Source organism: Rhagoletis zephyria, unplaced genomic scaffold (genome assembly GCF_001687245.7).
Source record: "Rhagoletis zephyria isolate East Lansing unplaced genomic scaffold, Rhagoletis_zephyria_1.1 Rzeph_scaffold_00040, whole genome shotgun sequence".
Taxonomy (NCBI): Eukaryota; Metazoa; Arthropoda; class Insecta; order Diptera; family Tephritidae; genus Rhagoletis; species Rhagoletis zephyria.
In genome coordinates this window covers 300,998-319,729 of record NW_016157124.1, presented here as the reverse complement: position 1 = coordinate 319,729, position 18,732 = coordinate 300,998, and the positions used below count along the sequence as shown (strand labels likewise).

Here is an 18,732-nt window from a genome sequence, read left to right as displayed (position 1 = left end):
GGAATAAGGTAACTGAAATATGTATATCAATATGAGTATCAGACAAATGCAAAAATTGGCATATTTAGCAAGAAATAAGTGAAGATTAAAAACATTCCTGAGTTAATTTAAGAGTCCAGTGATTTAAAAGGAATGTAATCAGAACAAATCACTGATTGAAAATGTATGTATTTGCAATAAAATAACAAATACGATAGCGTAATCCTATGGTTTGACACAATTATTATTTTAGTTTAAATAAATTCGACTTTACAAACAGGTGGCAACCCTCTTCGTAATATTTTTTAGCTAAAGCCTTCTTAAACCTCTTTCGTCTGACTCCCTTATAATGATACCTATCTATTTAAATAACCTAATTCCTTTAATTCAGTGGAATTTGATCTTTTAAACAGGTACAGGGTGATGCACTTTAATGTACATACGTTCGTAACAACTCGATTTCGATCGCATTTTCGTAGATATAACGAAAATTGAACTACGGTGGTTTCAGGGATAGTCAGATTAAAAACTACAGTTGTTTGTATATATTTTTTTACTTTTAATTTCTACATTTCAGAGACTAACTAGCTAAGTAATACATACATGCTAAAACTGATCATAAATAGAACATACATACATTTTTAAAATTCCTAATTCGACTTAACTACCTACTTAAAAAATCTCAGTACTAGCGCAAGCATCTTTTAAAGATCAGTCCAAATTTCTCCAAAAAGGGTAGAGGTGTTTAGGTTTCAGGAATAATTTTTAAGTGTGCCTATTTCCAAAATCTCATTCCACAGCTTTGCGCGTATGACATTGAATTCATTATTCACGCGGACTTTGAAAGAATCGCCGCCGTCATTAACAAACTCCTGATAATCACAGATGGCTTCCGATTTACTCGCAAATGTGGCTGTATTACATGGACGTAAAGTTTCCGCGCTTTTAGGTTTACTGCAGGTCCATATAAATGACAATAAAAATTAGTGCATTTTATCTTATTAACTCTTTTTTTCACAATTTTAACTCACCCATATTTCGCAAAATGCACGAAATGTCCAACCATCTGTGCTACAACAGCGGCAGGTGTCGATTGCTTCTCAAAATCTGGAAAGAGCGCTGGCGCACGGAAGGTGTAAATGAGGTCATCACAATGCACCACGCCGAAATCACCAATCGGAACACCACCCGTATATATATTTGTGAAGCTATAAGGGCCCCTATAGTTGAATTTATACAAGTAGATAGGATTCTTTTCCACATCAACGGTACGCACGTAGGCGTCAATGGCATTGTAGAAGGGATGATGAAAGGCGCGATCGTTGACGCACTGTGAAAAGGAATGAATACTTTCATATTACTGCTTTAAAATACATAACATAGGTAACTACTGACTACGTACTCACCTCCATAAAACCCTGCGCCGTCGCATTATTAATTTCAGCTTGTCCGCAGAAATATTCATTAATAATCAGCTGTGTCTTTTCTTTCAGCTGTGCGCGGCTAAATGCCTCTGGGAACTGAAGTAGCTTCTCGAGTAGCTCATGAAAATTGTCATTGAATTGTCGCTTTAGCGTTTCGTTTGCTAAAATCGAGAGCACTCGTACAGCGCCTTCGGACGGCACCACGCCAGCCATCCACGGCACTGGCGTATAATTACCCTCGCTCAACAATTGCACCGGATGTTGTGTAAGGAATGCATCCTTTCCGCCATGTCGCTCTACAATCGGCCGGAAATTGGTTAAGGGATCGACATTCCAATATTTAAGACCATCACCAGCATTCACCAGTTCGACAGCCTTCACAGCACGTAAAGCTCGTGCCAGTTTGGCGGTGCTTAGTTCATCTGCATTGCTAATGTTACACAGCTTGGCCAGAGTGCGTGTCTGTTGACGAGGCTTATCGGTGATTGCAAATGGTACATTTGCAGTGCCACTCATGGCTATGATGCTACGAAAGAGACCTGCAAGTCAATTTGGCATGAGATTTGTGTGTGAAAGGAATGCAGCAACGTCAGGGAACCACATACATACATACATACCTTCGGATTGCTTGCTCAACATGTGCAGGTGTGCGGAAACGGCACCAGCACTTTGACCAAATATCGTTACCATCTCTGGGTTACCACCAAAGGCAGCAATATTACGTTTTATCCAACGCAATGCAAGATTCTGATCCTTTAGTCCCAAATTGCCAGGCATATTGTCATCGTCTGTTGAGAGAAAACCTAAAATATGCCATCGAAAAAGAACAAAGAAATTGAAAATGTACCAACATAGACGCCTAAAGCTTACCAAACGGGCCCAATCTATAAGCGATTGTCACCAGTATGACTTCTTTTGTATCCATAAAATACTCGGGTCCATGTAAATGTGGACTCGAAGTGCCGCTGAACCATCCGCCACCATGTATGTAGACCATTACGGGTAGCAGCTGCTGAGAGTTTCTCTAATTGAAAGTCACATGTAGTTACTATATGTATGTAAAATAAGTGGGTCGATTCACATATAAAATAAATTCTTAGTGGCTATGCTAATATTAAAGCTTACTTCTAGAAGATTTGGGCGTCTCAAAATTTTACTGTGCTATAGCTGTTTATTGCTGGTAAATACACTAAGAAATTAGCAAAACAATTTGATAGGAAATAAAGAAGGAATTATTAATCTATAGAGTATTGCATTGAAAATTCTACTGGATGTAGGACTCGAACCTACGACCCTGCGGCTCGTTAATCCGCAACACTGCCCCTTGTCAGGGAAAAATTATTATGCGCATTTGTGTGCTAGTTTATCTGCATAAGCAAGACGGTCTGTCTCGCGTTTATGACAGAGAAAAATGGAATGTCGGCCACTGTGGTGTAGTGGTAAGCAGTGCGCGCTTTAACTCATCAGCACCTGGGGGCAAGCCCTGGTCAAAGCAACATCGCAAAAAATTTAGAAAAAGGTTTTTCTTAACAGCGGTCGTCCCTCGGCAGGCAATGGCAAACCTCCGAGTGTATTTCTGCCATGAAAAACAACTTCTCATAAAAATACAATCGCCATTCGGAGTCGGCGTAAAGCTGTAGGTCTCTCCGCTTTGTGTGACAACATCAAGGCGCACGCCACAAGTCGGAGGAGAAGCTCAGCCATACACTAACATATGTGTAAGCGCCAATCTAAAAAAAAAACAAAAAAAAATGGAAAATGGAAAATCAAATTTCATTATATATCAGGAGTCAGACGGTCAGAAAGAAAAATTTTGTATGTTTCTTAAGAGAATGATATCTTAGGGTCAAAACCAAGTGGAGCGGCGAGCAATGCGAAGAGCTAGCATCGAGCAAAGCTTCAATTACAAACGTGTATGTACGCTTTGCTCTTCACTATGCGCTTTCCCATTTGCTCGCCGCTCCACTATGTTCTTACCCTTAAATGAACACAGTGTAAATAAAAAAAACACATAATTAATAGGAATATTCTATCAGTCTTGCAAACCTCTTTCACGGTGCACGGTTTGCAAAGCTCTCCCATACCAAAACCGGTTTCCGTGCAATCCGTGCAATCTTTGCACCGTGCAAGGGCTCAGAGAATTCCCCTAATGACACTTCATTTTTGGTATTTGATTTCGTTTGATAAGAATTGTAGAAAAAATTTAGCAAAACGAAGAAAAAATACATCATACATACGCATGATTCAATAATTAAAGGTTTGCTCATTAGTGACATTCGAGTTTTAACACTCCCATAGCTCCCTTACAAAAACTTTGCACACACACACGAACCCACACTCAGTGCCTTGCTAAGGCATGGTACAATAAAAACAGGTAGAAGCCAAATTGACATTCAAACCTACAAAAGTCAAAGTTTTCGGGAGAGTAAAAATAAAAATGAGCGTGTGTAAGGAAAAATAAAAAATTACATTTCACTGGTTGACGTTTTTAAGTAAATTTGAAGTTTAATTTTATTTATTTATTTTCTCTAGTTAAAATTTGTTAATTCGTTTGTTGTTTTCTGTCTTTGAATTATGAGTTGCAGTGTTGTTGGAAGGACTTTCCGGCATAAGGGTCATNCCCTGCAGCAAATCAAACTGGTTCAGAACTTGCGCTGAGCTAGCCTGAAAAGGGACGGTACTGGTTCTTCATCTATCCCAACTCAATGCTTGCAACTGTCTTTTTTAACATGGCGATGTCCTACGAAGTGACAATTGTCGCCCTCTGCAGAACTTTTGAACTTGTTCTGAGCTGACTCTGGCTTAGATGGTTCTGATACAGTTCATATAACAACAGTTCTTAGATAGTTCAAAAAGGGTCACCTCCGGGCTAGAAAAAATGTGGTTAGTTTTGAGCTGGTTCTAATAAGTATAGTATGGAGCCTTTTCTTTAAATAAGCACGCATACAATTTTGTAAATAAAAATACTTCATTATATGTTTCAAGAGCTATTTGTTTTGAACTAATTTACTTTTTGACGCAAACTGTGCTTTAAATTTAGGAACATAAAGTGTCAATTATTCCTTTATTTTCTAAAACCGTTATTCTTAAAAATAATTTATATTTGTTACGTATAATGGGTATTTCTGGGATACCTATAATTAAAAATCTGAACTAAGTCGTGTCAAAAAATGAGAAAAACGGTGATATATTGAATGATTATTTGTGATAACTCAGCGTTAAATTGCATTAAATTTATTGAAATGTAATACATAGACTTTCCGGCATCTCATAAGAAATATAGAATTTTGAATATTCACAATAGTTTTCATGCTAAATATTTTTCGTAAATTTTTTATTTAAGGATGGCTCATAAGTATTATAACATAAACAAATAAATTCACGTTTCTAACTGTGTTGGAAATTTAGTAGAATTCTAGAAACTGTTATAAAAACTTCAATATTTTAAATCAGAGTTTATAAGTATGCAGTTCTATAGCCCATTAAATTTTAGTATAATTAATCGCGCTGATTTTTTATAACTCTTTTTACGCACGCTCTTGAAGGCATTCTCCTATTTAAATATTTTCGTTTAAGATGCAAGATTACACTTTACTACACTAAAATTTTATGGGCTACAAAACAGAATACTCGAAATATTTATAAAAAATATCTGATTAAAAATTTGAAATTTTGAAGACAGTTTTTAGAGTTCTATAAGTTTGCAGCACAGTTAGGAATTTGAATTTAAATGGTTTATGGAGTATGAGACATAGTACTTAAATAAAAACTAAACGAAAAATATTGAAAATGAAGAACATTGGAAATTAAAAAAAAATCAATGCATAACTACACATTTCGGGGGCTTAGTGATACATTTACGTATGTACATTATCGTTCATATGAATAGCACTCCCATTTCAAAGTGAGATTGTTTACCACTTTTGCAAATTTTTTTACATCTGATTAAAAAGTCAAACATTTTGACGAAAAATTTTTAAATTTAACTTTGTTTTGTATAAAGTTTTAAAACACGGTTTATATGATTTTATTCGTATTTTATACATACGTACGTAGATATGTATAAAAATGACATTAATGTACCAATAACGACTTTTTTGGAAATATTTGAGCAGTTGCCCCATAAACTATGTAGAGAATTACATATTAAATAAACGAAAACAGTTTGTTATTACTTTTAGGGTCTAAGAAAATCGAAAAAATATACTATATTACATTTGTGCATCTTTTGTCAGCTTTCACATGACCAGGATGAGTAACATTGATGACAGCGCAACTAGCAACACATGAGTTTCAACCGTCCAACTCTGCAACCCTTTTTCAGTAGTTCAGAGACAGTTCTGAAATTTGTAGGGCGGAACTAGCGCTTTGCCAGACTGTCCCTAAATTTTGCTGCAGGGTAGTATCTGCTTCATATTTAACACCACATAAAAAAACAACGCTTCGGTGTTGCATTTTTAACACATACATTAAGTATAAACTGCACAACACTACAAAAATTCAAATGTTAATTAAAATTTGTTATTAACGAACATTCAAAAAAAAAAAAAACAACGATATGACATTCAAAGCGTAACGAAATATAGGAAATAAAAGAAAAACAAGTTGAAGTTTGAAGGTTTGGTTCTCATGAGAGCAACATCATTTTGGCTTCTACCTGTATTTATGTGCCTTGTTGCTAAGGGAGCCGATTTTGTCAAGAGGTAGCGAGAAAACTGTTTTTTGAGCAAACCTTTTATTATTGAATTATGATACATACGTATGTATATTAGGGTGGTCCAAAAAAGAATGTGAAAATGTTAAGTCGGCATTTTAATGCTCCCACACGCTAAGATTATTCTATATCGAAAAAATATACCTCTGCTTTTTTATTTCGAAATCAAAAAATATTTAGAGGTTGCTCGAAGCGCTCAAAATTTTCCATGAATTTTATATGAGCAAAAAACTTTTTTTGTAGAAGTGGTATAGAATTCTAGAAAATCAATATTTTTCAATCGGAAAACTCCGTTTCTTTTCAAGAGACTTTCCAATAATAATACCCACTTGTTATGTTACCATTTTTTAATACTAACGGGGGGACCTATACAAAATAGTTAATAATAAAAAATGGTGAAATAAAAAATTGGAAGTCTCCTGAAGAGCAACAGAGTGTTCCGATCGTAAAATATTGATTTTCTAGAATTCTATACCTATTCTATTCTAAGAAAAATTGATTTTTCCCTTATAAAATATATGGAAAACTTTGCGCGCTTTGAGCGCCTACGAACTTTTTTTGATTCCAAAAAAAAAAATGGGCATATTATCGGAATATAACAATCCTAGTCGTGAGAGCATTAAAGTTCCGACTTTACTTTTTTTTGGGCCACCCTATTGTATATACTTAAAGTGCGGTTAAGCGTGGCATTTTGCTGTCAAAAAGCGAAGTCGACAGTCTACTTTCCCATGTAAAAAGCCAAAAATTCCTTTTTGCAGATCCTCAAAAATCTCCTTTGGAAAAAAGTTCCAACTGAACACAAATCGCTTACCAGAAATAAATTCAACTTGCTCGTGGTGCACTAACAACTTTCAGTTTTATTGTCGAACCAATCAAGTGTTGCCGTGTGACGTGAATTTTGGCGAATTTGTACAAAATCATAAAAATGTTGCATCAGATATGAAAATATACTTGTAAATAATTTATTTTCCGGATATGAACTATTTAAATATTAAAGCATTAAACATTTTGTTCTTGTTTTTTTGTGGATAAGGGTGTTTTTAGTAAATTTTTCAGGTCTTTAATGTTGTTATAATCATAAAAAGTCTGGTAACGCATCTGAAACTGGAAATTTCTGAATTTACCATAGAAACAGACTAAAAGTAATATCGAAGAGCTAGATTCTCGGTAATAATAACTGCTTCCGAAAATCACTTTACATGCAAGGTGGAACTGCTCCTGCAATCGCTTTTGGTAATTCTTGATTTTGACAGATTTTTCAAAAGAACTATGCACAGGACTACCAACCGTATATAATATAGTATAGTATTGTACAATTTTTTTCGTCGGCATACTATATATTCTTGGAAAAAAAATAGGTTGCAAAAATACCATATTTCTTCAGCTATAAATATAAATATATTTCAGTGATTTGCAAGAAAAAATGGGTATCGAATTGAATGACTTTTATACTGAAATAACAATACTAAAAGAAATATTCTTTAAAATAAATGGTCAAAATAAAAGTGGCAACATTTTTAAAAATATTTTTCCTTTTTTTAATAAAATACTATCTATTTTTAAAGTGTACTATATTTTTCAGATTTTTTTGGAAAAGTACTATAAATATAAATACAAAATGTTGGCAAGCCTAGATATACATATAACTCTTCGAAATTGGATTAGAAATGAAAGAGTCGTGCGGCTATAGCAGAAATGTTCAAATTTTAAAAATCCTCTTAATACTTGTAAGTATTTGTATCAGAGTAGTGTTCTTCAGCTTACCAATGGTCTATATACATTCAAGTAAAGGCAGTCCTCAACGCCTTCCACCACAGGATTGGGAAGTATGTAATTTTTTTGCACACAATCTTCTTTTGCCTTGGTTGCATCCAAAATACGCCACCAGCGTGGAAAGGCTTTGGGGTTCTAGAAATGTTAGTAGAAATATTTATTTACATATGTACATGTTTGTATCCTCTTTATGATTTTTCAACAAACTTACAGCAAATCGCAGTTCACCCACCGGCGGCAAAGCATATGGTATACCTAGAAAAGCCTCAAAGAGTTGCGTCTGAAAGCCGGCCATGTATTTGCCTTGCAAGCAGCCCATATTATGTCCACAAACTTTTGGTATATCCGATTTAACTAATACAACAGGTTCCTCAGCGGAAAATTTCATTGTCACTGTTGTTGTTGTTACTTGATAGCATAACAATGTCAACAATGAGGTAATCAAAATTGCCTGCCAGATGTTTGTTGGTAGGGCAATCGATGGGAGAAAAGTGGCATTAATCGGCATTACCACCTCCGCCGGCATTAGCATTGCCAACATAATTCGATTTATGTGAATGTACTTACACATACGAATTTATCAATTTTTTATTTTTTTTGTTACAATTGGCGATTAAATCTTCTTAAGAGCTGTGCACTACGCCGAATGATTTGCGCAAGGCAAATTTATTGCCTAAATATCGGCTGCCGGCCGTCTAGATTCTAAACCAAAATGTTTGCATGGATTTGTGTACGAGTGCTGCATATGCATGTATGTATGTATGTAAATAGTTTGATTCATTCGTTGGCAGCTATGTTTTGTCTCATAATTCCGATGATTCCAAATTTTGCAAGTCATCAATCTGAAGCTACATACATATGTGCATATAAGGAAAACAAGTACAAGTCATTAGCGAGAGTAAATAAATAAAGTTCCATATACGGTAAGCAGGTTGAAAACCGTAAGTAAACTTAAAACTATGCTGCTATCTTCAAAACTATTGTATGTAAATACTTATTCTTACTGAATACATGCATAAGTATATAATATATTCATGGGGCGTTCCATACCAAAATGGACGGGTTCACACTTCATGTGTTTGATTTGTTTCAAATTTTTAGGGTTGATGCATAAACAAAAATAAAATAAATATGAAATTTGAGCTTGATTTAAAAACTTTATAGCACAAAAACAAAAACAAATCGGTTTAATAGTTTTCCAAATATCTCGAGAACGAGGTGAGGAAAATATTTGAAAAAAAATCACACATACACACATCAAAATTCTCTATGAAAATAAATATTTTTTTAATTTTTTTTCTTAAAAAAATTTTCACATACAAATTTTTAGATAAAAAAAGAGTTTTTGAAAATATGCCATCTCAAAAAAAAATTTAAAAAAATCACAATGATAGCTCTGAGTATTGTGCAATATTTAAGTATAGCACTATAGCGTGCTCTCTACAATAATTTGAGTTATGAATTTTTTTTTACACCGAAGTTGAATAAAATATATACATTACAATTTTTTTTAAATTTTTGTTAGAATTTTTTTGAGTTGAGTGTAGTGGGCAACAACACTAACTTGATATAATAAAGTGCAAGTTTTAAGCAACTGCAAAACTGGCGTTCATTTTTTTTTAACGGTTTTACGCATTTTCTTCCATAAGAAAAAAGTGCAAAAAGCCGTCAGCATAAAAATATTAAAAATCAACGCAATTCTTCAATTGCTTAAAACTTGCACTTTTTTATACTAACATTTAATGGGCTACAAAACTGCATGTTCAAAAATATTCTAACAAATATTTTAAAAATTTGTAATGTACTCATTTTACTCAACTTCGGTGTAAAAAAAAATTCATAGCACAACTTATTGTAGAGTGCACCCCATAATGCTATACTTATATATTGCGCAATACTCAGAGCTATCATTGTGATTTTTTTTCAATTTTTTTTTTGAGATGGCATATTTTCAAAAACTATTTTTTTTTATCTAAAAATTTGTATGTGAAAAATTTTTTTAGGAAAAAAGATTTTAAAAATATTTCTTTTCATATAGAATTTTAATGTGCGTATGTGTGATTTTTTAAAATTTTTTCTTCACCTCGTTCTCGAGATATTTGGAAAACTATTGGATCGATTTGTTTTTGTTTTTGTGCTATAAAGTTTTTAAAAATGTATTAATCATGCTCAAATTTCATATTTATTTATTATTTATGTTTATGCATCTACCCCAAAGATTTGAAACAAATCAAACACATAAAGTGTTAACCCCGTCCATTTTGGTATGGAACGCCCCACGTACATACGCTCGTTCATAACAAATATTTAGTGAAGACACCATTTTCTTGTTGCACATAAATCAGATCAGATGTAAATTTTTGTTATTACGTTAAATAATTTCTCTTATGTTAATATTAATATACTCAATGCTATTTTTAAATATTTAGTGTGAATAACTAGTTTTATTTCTCTGGTACAAGAAAGTGGAAAACACAGTTCTTCGCTACAAATCCCTCTACTTTGACGATGTCTGACGTCTGTTCACCAGGTGCTGCGGCTGCATGTGGCCGTCTGACTTAGAGCAAGCGGTTCGCTATATAAAAGTGTTTCCAAAAGTTAAACTAGTCTCTTGTTATGTGGTGGGGTTGGGATCCGCCACGTGAAAACCCCTGTCATCGAAAAAAAATGCAGCCTCAGATTAGACCTTTGATGAAGACCCTGGAATGCTCGGGCCCTTAATGAAGAAATCGCCACTGCATGGCTAGTTGACGTCTGCGGGGAAGACAAATGGCATCCAATAAATGCGATGGACAACACGATGCGATGAGGCAAGGAAAACAGCAAGTGGGACCTTGCGACGTCTGCTACGGCCGTCATGTAAACGAGCGCAAATTCGGTGATGGATTTTTGGTGGGAGAGAGACCCCGTAGCCGAGTACTGTCGTTCACCCCAGTGGTCGAGCGTCTCGCCACAATCCGCAGTAATGCGAGCGTTTTAAGACGCTTATTTGTGTCCACACTCCGACGGCAAAGAAAAATGAGGCGTCCAAGGATCTCTTCTATGAGCGCTTGATGCGTTACTCCGTCATCATATCAAAATCGTGGTCAGTGATCTCAATGTCAGAGTGAGCAAGGAAGGGACCTTTGGTCACACCGTCGGAAAATTCAGCCTCCACGACGAAAGTTCCGGTAAAGGAATGAGGCTGATCGACTTCGGTGGGGCCCACGAAACATGGTAGTATCCAATAAAAATTTTTAGCATTACAAGAGCCAGCAATACAAGGAAAGCTCAACGTTGAAAAGCTGAAATTGCAACAGACGGCCAAGGCCAGGACGGACCCTCACAGCTGCTCTCTGAGAGCACTCTTTAATAAAAAATCAACGTCAGCAGGAACCACATTTCCCGTTCATTAAGTACCGCCGCCGAAGAAGAAGTCAAATTTCACAGGGCCCAACAGAACAACTGGTACGATGAGGAGTGTCAAGAACCGATGGAGTCGATGTCCCACCGTCTGACTATGACGAGATACGAATAGCGATTATGCGACTGAAAAACAACAAAGCTGCTGGAGCTGACGGCCTGCCCGCGGACTATTCAAGTACGGCAGCGAGGAACTGATACGGTGCATGCATCAACTTTTATGCAGAATATAGTCAGATGAACGCATGCCTGACGACTGGAATTTAAGTGTGCTCTGCCCAATTCACAAGAAAGGCGACCCCGCCATACGCGCCAACTACTGCGGGATCAGTCTCCTAAGCATAGGTTACAAGATTTTATCGAGCCTATTGTGCGAAAGACTGAAACATAGTGTCAACGAATTGACATCGACATGATCGGTAACGAAAACGGCGAAGTCTGTTCTGCGTCTTCTAAGTTGGATAAGGAAAGAAAGTGGACGAGGACCAGACGAAGTACTATCTCCTGTCATCAAACTAAAGGTCAGCGCATTCGGGTCGAATGAGAGTAATAATTACTTAACACTGATAATAATGACAGCATCGAAATTCAACGTAGAATCACTCTTGCCACGAAGTGCTACTTTAGACTGAGTAGGCAATTCAAGAGTAAAGTCCTCTTTCAAACAAGCAGAAGCAGGAACAATGACAACGACCGACGACATGGCTTTTGGAGTATTCGGGACAAAGATTTTGCCGAGGATTTACGGGCCTTTACGCGTTAGCGACGGCGAGTACCGCAGACGATGGAACGATGAGCTGTTTTACAACGACATGGCCATAGTGCAGCGTGTTAAAATGCAGCGGCTCCGACGCTCCAGCTTTGAAAGCATTCAACTCGCAACCCGCTCGTGTAGCAGATGGAATGATGCGGAAGGTCCTTCATCACAAGACAACTTCATTAGTTGCCTTTCTGTGCACTAAGTACCTATGTACTGAATATAGTTGTACATCGCCGGTCACATTTGCTTTCAAACGAAACTCTTTCCAAAATAACACATTATATAGATGTTAATCACCTTTTTACAAGTTAGATATAAATTTATTATTATCGTGGAAATATTTTTTTTACTTTTACACCAAAGTCTACCGCACAGATTTTCACACCAATTATTTTTTTTCTCCCGCAACCGTTGACTATGGCTAGCCGAATACATCTGAGAAGACCAAGCCAAATTGATTTGATTCTTTAAAACTGCAAAAGGTTTACTGAGACTCTACAGAAATAACAGCAATAAATGGCACCAACATCAGTGGCAGCAGCTACTACTTTAGCTATTTAGGAAATACATACACTCATAAATACATACATAATTACGTACCTAAATATATACCCTGCAGGGAAACGTCGAACTAACTAATTAACCAAATTTCTAGTTCCGTACTAGATCTGAATTGCAAAAAACGAACCAGTCTGCCAGTAACTAGAATCCCACCAGTTCAAAAGTAGCAAAATATGGTACTTTTAAATATCTACTTTATTTTACTTTTTAAAGCAATAACGACACAATTCAAAATTCGAAAAATAAAAACTCTTTCTACTGTTAAGTGGCTCATGTCTCTAATCCTTGTCTGATCCGTGTCGGAACCTTACGACCAACTGCGGTAATCCTTGCTACTTACTTTAGTAAGAATTAGACTTATGTCGTTTTTGCATAGGATCATCGATATCCAGCAGCAGCAAAGTCCTTTTTCCCCTAAAAATTTAGTTTTGATGCAAGAGGAAAGGACCATTAGAAATGCATTGTTTTCTAAGAGATCAAACTACCTTTTTTATTTCTAACCTTTTCTGTTCAGGGATACGCAAATTTGATAAGTCCAAAATAGTCACAGAAAACGTGGCAAATCCCAAAAAATAACAAAACTTTTCATTCGAAATCTATATCTAAGGTGACGAATTTTGAAACTGGTTTGGAACTATCTATAGAATAAATAATATAAAAAAAAACTTTTTAATATACAACGCTTTTATAAATGGACTAAAAAGTAGAAAATAATATTTCCCAGTCCCATAGAATTTGTTTTGATAACTTTTGATTTTGAAATTTTAGCAAAAGTCANTATAGGAACTTTTCAAAGCTTTGCTTTGGTGTCGGACACACAACATTGAAAGTTTCTGGATCCACAACATTGAAAGTTTCTGGACGCACAACATTGCAAGTTGATAAAAGCGTTGTAAAAAAGGGATGCAGAACGAACTCGATCTCATGTGTTGAATTTATGAATGAATGTTTGGAACTATCGAAAAAGGCACGCATCGGGGGGCAATTGACACTTAGTAGGACATCGCAATGAAAAAATTCGCCAGTTAATAGCATGCCAAAGAGAATTAACGCACACTAGTCATGGCTCTGAATTCTCTAATACTCAACCGGTTCGGTACTAATGCGTTTCTCCACAGGGTATATATTTATAATATTTTTATGAGAGTAAAGCGTGTTGTAAACAATGCCGAAACCAAGAATTAATAATTTATTAATCAAATGCTCATAACAATCAATCTACATATACTGTCTATGTACATTAGGGTGGCCCTTAGCCATATTGTTAGGTTGGCCGATATCGAAAGCCAGTTCATGTGTGTTATTAAAGCATGTTTTATAATCTTTAAGGTTACTATAAGTTTAGAAGTTATTATTCTGTTAAAAAAGCAATGTGTGTTGATTGTTTCACTTTCCATCATTACATAATTTAATCCGATAAATTAAAATAACGGCCACCCTAATGTACATATATAGGCACCACCTGTACATACATATGTACTAATACCAATCTTAGCCGACTAGAGACTCAAACAAATATCTAAATATGTTAAAATATCTGCTTGCGTCGCAGAAGCGTATTCGACTCAAGATCACATAGAAATGGTTTATTCATAACTTAAATTAAATAAGTTGTAAATAAGTTTGTCAACAACAATCTCCTGGTTTCTGTCCTGATCGCTGCTTAATAGAGGTGCAAAGCTATCGGTGGTGCTATCGATGATATCGATAATTTTTATTTTCCAATACTATTGATGGTTTAAAAAATCCATCGGTACTTAATAGTTAATTTCGTTATTATTCTTTCTCTGCAACATTGGAAGCGCAAAAAATTTTGTGCCATTTTGGGCATTTTGCGGAAAATTTTAAGAAAATTTTATTTTCATTTACTATTTAGTTGTGTAAACCAAGACACTACTGTATCGATTTTGGGGCTTTATTTTCGTGGGTTGGATAAAATGATGTTTCAGATATCGAAATACGTCCAAGACATATCCCGACCTTTTGCACCTGTTTGTATGATCAGTGGTAAAGTGTTAGTTGACGCAGTGCTCTGAAAAATAAACATTTAATGTTAAAGTTAAAAGAACTTCTTCTTCTTATTTGGCGCCTTAACCGCCTAAGCGATTTTGGCTGAGTTCAACCAAGCATGCCAGTGGTTTCTCTTCTTGGCCAACTGACACCAACTGGAAATGCCAAGTAACGCCAAGTCCTTCTACACTTGATCTTCCCAACGCAGTGGGGATCTCCCTCTTCCTCTGCTACCACCAGCGGGTTCTGAGTTGAGTACTTTCAGAGCTGGAGCGTCGGAGTCCATTCGAACGATAAGGCCAAGCCAGCGGAGCCGCTGTATTTTAATTCACTGCACTATGTCCATGTCGTTGTAAAGCTCAGCTCGGGCATTTACGCGTTGATGAGCTGTATAAATTCATCGCCGTCGCCAACGCGTAAAGGCCCGTAAATCTTCCACAAAATCTTTCTCCCGACTCCAACTCCAAGAGCCACCTCATCGGATGTTGTCATTGTCCATGCTTCGGCGCCATACACCAACACGGGCATGATAAGTGACTTATAGAGTGTGGTTTTCGTACGTCGAGAGAGGACTTTACTCCTAAATTACCTACTCAGTTCAAAGTAGCGCTTGTTGGCAATAGTAATTCCGCGTTGGATTTCAATGCTGACATTATTATCGGTGTTAATGCTGGTTAAATGAAATTCCTTACTTTCTCTAAATGTATATAGTATTAAAAAATTGGAATAATAAAAAAAGCTGGTAATCAGGAATTTTCCGGTAAATGGTATTTATGAAGCGTGCTAACGAAAATGTGGTTTTGCTTACGTTTGTAGTACTACAAGTGCTATATTTGTTTGACTTGTTGTGCCCACGGAAAAATTCTTGAACTAATAAGTACATATTTGTATGAGCAACCTGAGCCCTTGCGGAAGGAAATGATATACTCGGGTGCAAATATGCACAGGTGTTTAGTATAGTGATAAATACAGAGCCAAAACTTTATAGGTACATAATTAAATAAAAAAAAGTTAGATGATGTTTTTACGGATTTCCCTCAAAAATATTTACTTAGTACATACAGGCTTCTAGTAATAAAAATACAAATCTTATTAAAATCAATAAGACATTTTTTTAATGCTTATCAGCTTACTTAACGAAGTTAATAAAAAAAGAATCGATGATGTGGATTTCATGAATCAAATACGAAACATACAACATGGTTACACACCGCACTAAACATTCGCATATGGCGGCCAGCGATGCCAGTTGGCGGGATTTCACCCATTTTAGGGGAAAATATATTTGGAATACAAAAAGGGTAAAAATGGATTGAAATGCGGTGATTATCTAGTTTCATCCTCTTCCTAAGTTCGTAAAACTTATTCTGAATTACAGCATTAAGAAAGCGATACTATCCTCTCTCAATCAATGATTGACTAACATAAAGACAAAATAGCTGATGAATTAGGTTTTGTAGTTGAATAGTTTTAGATCTCGACACTAAACAAACTCCTGCTTTTCGTGACTTGTCGCAAAAATTAAAAAAAAAAAGTTCTATATGTCTTGCGGATGTCAAGCTTACTAAAGTAGGGTATATACGGCTCAATTATAATTTATGAGTTTGAGCAAAAACCTAAATAATTTAAATGATTGAATATGCCATGAAAACAGGCTTCTTATAGTCCCTTATCCTTTCTTTTGATTATCAGACAAAAAAAAAAACGTTATCGTCGCGTTTAATGCACTTATCTATTAAAATATTAATTATATTTCATCAAAATATGTTTTGAAAAGAGGATTTATACATATAAACTTTCTTAAATGATGCATAAAGTTTTATTGTTAGTCTTGGATTGTTTTAATGGGTAAATTTAACAAAAAAAAAAAAACTTTTTTTTTCTCCATTTCTCAAACTTTGACCCATTTTTGGAAATCGCAAATTGACATGGATTTAAATTTTACATTCAGTAACACTAGACAAGCGAATGAAAAATGGTCAAAACTAGTCAAGATGTCTTGTCCCTATTTTTACATATTTTTATAATATTTCTCCACGAACACAGTATGTTTCAAAATTTAGGCAGCAAAAAAATATAAATGCAGCTTTTTGCAAAAAAGCGCAGTAGATATCTATTTTTGGAATCCAAAAAAAATTATTAACTGCCGAAAAAAGTATAGATATGATTAGGTATACCGTATACCAATTGCTCTTGGCCTTTTTAAGCAGCATCTTGAAAGTTTTAAAAACGGACAAAAACTACGTACTTTTCCGATGTAACGGTAATATTCGAAAACCCAAATAAGTGATAATTTAGAGGGCACGGTTTTTGTACGATTTCAAAAAATTTTTAACATAGTATAGATTGGTGATGTGATTTTCAAATTTTGTATGAAACCTCAATTTTCTGAGTAAATTTTATAGTAGAAGATCCGAAAAGACACGACCTACACCCATCTGTTTAATGGATGAAATCAATTTTGCATAAAATTTAACGCGTTAGTAAATATTTTGCGAGTGAGTTGGCCAGAAAAATCATGGGCTGGATATTTTTAATTAAATTTTCAAAAAATATTATTATTATTTTTTAATTTTACACTCGCTGTTAAAGTGAAATTCTCTACAACTTTGGAATTTCAATATGCTATGTATTTTCAACAGACAGTGTCAAAAAATTGCGAAAACAGTGACAATGTAAATCCTTTTCGCAGTTTTTTGCTAATTTTTTACAATAAAAGATGCTATTTTTAAAAAACCTGCTATATAACAAATGTTCTACAAATTAAATTCTCTACACATTTGTGTTAAACCATTTTTTACAAAAAGTTCAAAATAAGCTTGCAAATCGCAAAATATCCAAAAAAAACTTAAATCCAAGATGGCGGAATGTGTCCAAATAAAATTTAGGGCAAGACTGTGGATCCATAATCTACGTGTCAAATATAAATAAACTGCATCAAAAAATCGCTGTTACAATTTTTTTTTTCAATTGGTTAATATTACTAAATTCAAACTTGAAAAGGAATCAACGTAATTTTTGGTAATATTTATCACAATTTTTTTTTTTAGATTAACCAGACTATTGGTTGGCGATTTTTCGTTTGAATAAGTTAATATTCAGCACTTCACAGATACTTTTTCATAATTCGGAGATACAAAACAAAAATTTGTATTATCATTTTAACATGTTGAATCTTATAAATGTGTCTGCAAATGTAAAATTTTCTTCGTCGCTTGATTTAGCTCTGCACTTCACAGAGGCTTTTTCGTAATTACGAAATACCAAAAACACAAAAAAAAAATAAAAATTATGTGTCGCACTGACGGCACTCGTACTACTGGAAGCCAACAAACGGGTGTTATAAAAAATTTTAAATAAATTATAGATAAAACACACTTTGTTTAATAATCACTTTTGGAAAAAATCTTAACCAAAACGTGCATTGGCATCCACTCCGCCTCTAAAGACACTCTTTACACACTTTTCAACTATTTAATTTATTTAAAAAAAAAATCACAAAATTTTACATTATTTTTGCTTTGTTTGGCCGACCCTTACACGTTTTGTTTTAAATTAAAACGCAACTCGATTAAAAGAATTCCTATTTATTTTTTTTGCCAAAAGAACTTAAATGCGCAATACTGTGGCCTAAAGCCTCCACAAGTGCACAAATGTTTGCTATTTGAAAATGCCATATTTCTTATATACACATTTATTTATAATCAATTTTATCACCTGCCAATTCAACAATATCAAAATAAATGCCAATTTAATTATTTCCTTATCTCAAGTTAATTCATAAATCATAGAGAATTTCGTTTTGCACTGCGTAGAACCGCATCCGTATCTTTCGACGACTTTATTCAACACGTAAGATAACTAATAGATTCACACGCACTTTGGCTACTGAAAGGCTTTTTGACTTGAATTTGCTTTTTATCAGCCTGCAGTGGTGCAAGATCAATAGCCAAGCAATGATACCTATTTGTGCGTAAGTAGTTGAGGATAGCAAACTTCTTCATACTCCCATTTGCGTATTTGTGGCGGTAGTTGTGCTTGTAGATCCACCCTGCAGGGAAATCCAGAGCTAAACTGAATTGAAACAATTCTAAAGATTCAGATGAAAA

General features: G+C 34.9%; 1 protein-coding gene across 2 annotated transcripts; it reads right to left on the bottom strand.

Moving 5' to 3' along the window:
• Positions 1 to 405: 405 nt before the first annotated feature.
• LOC108366603 (venom carboxylesterase-6-like) lies at positions 406 to 18,492 on the bottom strand. Of its 2 annotated transcripts, none has more exons than XM_017621053.1 (8): positions 18,341 to 18,492; positions 8,102 to 8,738; positions 7,882 to 8,025; positions 2,274 to 2,427; positions 2,021 to 2,206; positions 1,386 to 1,942; positions 1,011 to 1,309; positions 406 to 933 (listed from the first exon to the last, which is right to left on the bottom strand). In XM_017621053.1, exons 2-8 carry the CDS (start codon positions 8,459 to 8,461, stop codon positions 732 to 734), a joined length of 1,902 nt encoding a protein of 633 aa, XP_017476542.1. In that variant the 5' UTR covers positions 8,462 to 8,738; positions 18,341 to 18,492; the 3' UTR covers positions 406 to 731. The 2 variants fall into 2 exon arrangements, with proteins under 2 accessions (XP_017476542.1, XP_017476548.1); XM_017621059.1 differs by having other exon boundaries at positions 8,102 to 8,732.
• Between the last annotated feature and the right edge of the window lie 240 nt (positions 18,493 to 18,732).